Source organism: Bremia lactucae, linkage group LG8 (genome assembly GCF_004359215.1).
Source record: "Bremia lactucae strain SF5 linkage group LG8, whole genome shotgun sequence".
NCBI lineage: Eukaryota > Oomycota > Peronosporomycetes > Peronosporales > Peronosporaceae > Bremia > Bremia lactucae.
This window is the reverse complement of record NC_090617.1, coordinates 1776291-1780053: the sequence shown is the minus strand read 5'-3', so window position 1 is coordinate 1780053 and position 3763 is coordinate 1776291. Positions and strand designations below refer to the sequence as shown.

The following is a 3763-nucleotide window of genomic DNA, read 5'->3' as shown; positions in this document are numbered from 1 at the left end:
TGTCACTCGTTGAGTCATCTACAAATTCCGAAAATTTGTGGGCCTCTCCTCCTCCCCGTGGCACGCTGAGGCCGGTGATCTGGCCATCCTGTTGGATAGCCAGCGCGAGGATTTCCGCCGCAAGAAGAAAGAGCAGCGGTGCAAGAGGGCAGCCTTGTCGAATTCCGGAAATCACCGCCTGCGGCGTCGAGAGCTCGCCGTTGACCACAAATTGTGCTGTCGTACCGTCGTGGATTTTCCGGATCATACTCATGAAGCCAGAGGAAAACTTAAAGCGCGCGAGTGCTAAAAACCGGAAGTCCCGCGCCAAAGTCGAGCAGAAGAATCAGCCGACTCTGATGGGCTACCAACTCTGGTTCGGCCGTGGCGGTCTTCAGTATAGCTAGCATCATCATTACTCTTTTATGCATCTGTCTTCCATGGACAAATCCTTGCTGCGTAGCTCCAATTGGTGTGCCTAAGACGCTTTGCAGTCGCGTTGCGATGAATTTTGCGAACATCTTGTATCCCGTTTGTAGAAGTGCGATAGGTCGGTTGTCCATTGCGTCGTCTCTTTTCCCCTTCTTCCGTAACGGAATAATCAACCCTTCGAGGAATGACTTAGGCGGCTCACCCCCCTTTAGGAGCTTATTCCCTAATGTACCATCGCGGGAACCATGATGGCTTGGGTGTCTTTAAAGAAATCGTTGTTGAGGCCATCCGCACCTGCCGCTTTGTGACGATTCAGTGCATTAACGGCTTCGACGACCTCGTTCAAATGTATCTCCTTCATAAGGTGCGTATTGGCCACCGGCGAAATTCGACGCGTGGCTGGTATATGGACCAGCTTGTCGAATTCGTCCGCTAGGAGCGCCGACGGAGTGATGCGGTGCACCACCCCTAAAATTGGCATTATTCTGACGCGAACCTGTCAGCTAGTGACATATCCCGCTTGAACTCAGCATTGTTAATCTGACGGATGGCAGTAATGGACTGATCTCGCTCCCAATTGGAAACCCGCCTGAATTTCCATCGAAGCTGCTCAATAGTCTTATCGAGCCGTTGCCTCAATCGAACTAGGTGCTCCTCTCAAATCTCCGCCACAGTTGCGTCCAACAGCTCCTTTCTCGTCATTAAGTGCGCTCTATTCTACGCTCGGATCTTGCGAATAATTTTGTTCCGCCGCCGCGCCTCGCGCTCTTCACCTTCTTAATGCATGCTACACATCGCTGGGCTGTTTCATCCCATGTGGCAGCCCACACCGATTCACCTACTCCCGCAGCGACATGCTCGGTCAACAACTCCCCTATGACCAGCGAAGGCCGCGCTAACCGGATAGGGTAGGCCACCGGGCACTCCCCTCCCCCCTCACCCGAGAAAATAGTTTGTCTTCCCGAAGGTGAAGTCGCACCCGCTGGTGGTCTGAGAATAGTGGCGGCTCTTCCACAGACACCCACTGCACCTCCGACGTCCAGTCTTGAGGCACATAGAATCTGTCGATGCGGCTGGCTGCATCGGGTCCCCAATACGTAAAACAATTCGTCGGGTCTGGGTCCCCACCGTCATCCTCCACTGGTACCCCGAGAATGCACGCGTCCTCCAAAGTTAGAAACTGTAAGAGGTCTTGAAGCGCCGCACTCTCAGGTCTCCCTGGCCGAGTACCGCCTAGCCGGTCCAGCTGTGGGCATTGCACACTATTAAAGTCTCCGGCTAGAATAGAATCCTTCCCTTGCCACGGCCACTGCTGAAGTGAGGGGAAAAATGCTCGTGGTCCCTGTGATCATTCGGCGCATACACATTGACTGCCCGAAAATCGCCAAATTCGACCGCCATCACCCGATTTGTCCACAATTCCTGTCCCCAAGGCTGTGCAGCATCAGCGACATCGGGGTTCAGAAGAATTGCGACGCCACCCGTTTTGCTGACGTCCACACTCCAATAAGACATCGGCGCTCGAGTGTGCTGATGCTGCCTTCCCCATACACGCTTCCAAGCCGCCTCGAGGTGAGCTGCTTTCTCAGCACTGCCTAGCGCTTGAATCTCCGACGCGTAGATTTCGGCACAGAGTAGATGCTGATCCAGCCGAAGCTTGTTAGAGACATCACACTGCTTTAAAACGGTATCACCCCCGTAGCTACAAGTGCGCATCCGACGCCAATCATCACGATCATCAGGAGACGAGGAGACTCCACGCGGCGCCGGGCGGGAAAGTTTGGCGATCTAACCGTTCAACCACTTGCGCGTCGAATTGTCGGGCGCCCTATCGCAGTAAGCCGTCAGCCGCACAAGTAATACGCCACGTCGCGCGGCGGTCGTCCATGCTTCGAGTACCTGCGTGCTTAGTATCTCCAGAACCTCCGCCGGGTACGGAAACTGCTGCACCATGGAAAGAAGGGAGGCCGGCTCCTGCTGAGCCGCGCGGATCCATTCCTCAGAGCTGCTGCGCTTGAGCGGTAGGGGAACTTGAGCCGTTACTGGCCAGAATGCCGCGTGCCGCTGCCAGAGGACCAGCCACGCGGTGCGGGAGTCGAGAAGGCCACCCGTACTATCCGCAGGACACGCATCTGTCATAACCTCCACTCCTTCTGGCGGTCGGTCCAACATTGTCCGCATTATGCGCCGAATCTGTTCTCCATCCGCCGGAGTGATCAAGTGCGCCCGCTTCTGAGCGATTGACGTGCCCTCTGGAGGGCGGGGGTCCGGCATGCACACGAGCTGGTGAGCCTCCGAGCTACCAAGTAAAATATCGCCGGTAGAGCAGGCCGAAGCGCTATCCTCCCGTATCTGCTGACGACGCACCTCGGGTGCTGGACGGCCCAAACGTCGTACCAGCGATTGCCACTGGAGTAAAGAAGCGCGCGAAAGGCCGTACAGTTGAAGCTGGCGAAAGGGATTCTGATTGCAGGCCTCGGACAGGTCCATCTTAAACAGTTTGTCCCGTTCGTCGCGCGACATCTGGGATGCTGACTTGACCAGGAAAGATAATAACAGTTTCGCATACCGCGCTGGCTGAGCCCTATCCAGTATGTCCCGAATATCGTGCATAAGGTCTGGGGGAATCGACATGCCGTTTAAGCTGTGTCGAAGTTCCGATATATTATCGTCCCACCGGCCGGGGTCGGTAAGCACCCGCATACCGTTGGGCACCAGAGCGAGCTCACGTTGATGATGTGGCAGACCCTCAGCGCCAAGCGGTGCTAAAAAATCGGCAACCGCGTCAGTGCTCTCCTCCGCTGCGGCCGCGCTCTGCTCGGGGGTACGCGTGTGGACAGAAGCCGAATAGTGTTCCCCCCAAAACCGAAGAATAAGCGGCCTTTGCTCATCTTCCTCCTTCGTCAGCTTCACCGCCGCGACGCATTCCTCAAGTTGCAGTCGCACTTGCTGACCTGTCTCAAAAACCTTCCCGCCGCGTGAAATGGTGCTTGGTCGGTACATCTGCGCAGGATTATCCCGCGGAGGACCAACCTTTATCACCCAGCAGCGTTGCGCGACCGGAAGAGATTTTCGCGGCGGCAGTGGATGCCTCGCTTGCGGCACCGTCCGCACCTCCGCGCGACGACTGGCTAATGACGGTCGCTTCGCTGTACGCGACGGCGCACGACGCCGTGCGCATCGATGAAGAGCTCGTTCCTGCGGGTAAGAAGCGTTACCCTAAACTGCGAAGTGCCGAGAAACAACTGCTGTTTCAGTTTTTTTGAGCAAGCTTTTGTTGTCGGCGAAGGCACTTTCGCGGACTGGGTTCGGTAAGCGACCACAAATTACGAAGGACTTCTACAATACGAGC

General features: G+C 56.0%; 1 protein-coding gene across 1 annotated transcript; it reads right to left on the bottom strand.

The window, feature by feature from the left end:
- Positions 1 to 2199: 2199 nt before the first annotated feature.
- Positions 2200 to 3414, bottom strand: CCR75_009430 (uncharacterized protein; the record flags this gene model as incomplete). Its single annotated transcript, XM_067967469.1, has 1 exon — positions 2200 to 3414. The coding sequence occupies one exon, from the start codon at positions 3412 to 3414 to the stop codon at positions 2200 to 2202; it is 1215 nt and encodes a 404-aa protein (XP_067823279.1).
- Positions 3415 to 3763: the final 349 nt, after the last annotated feature.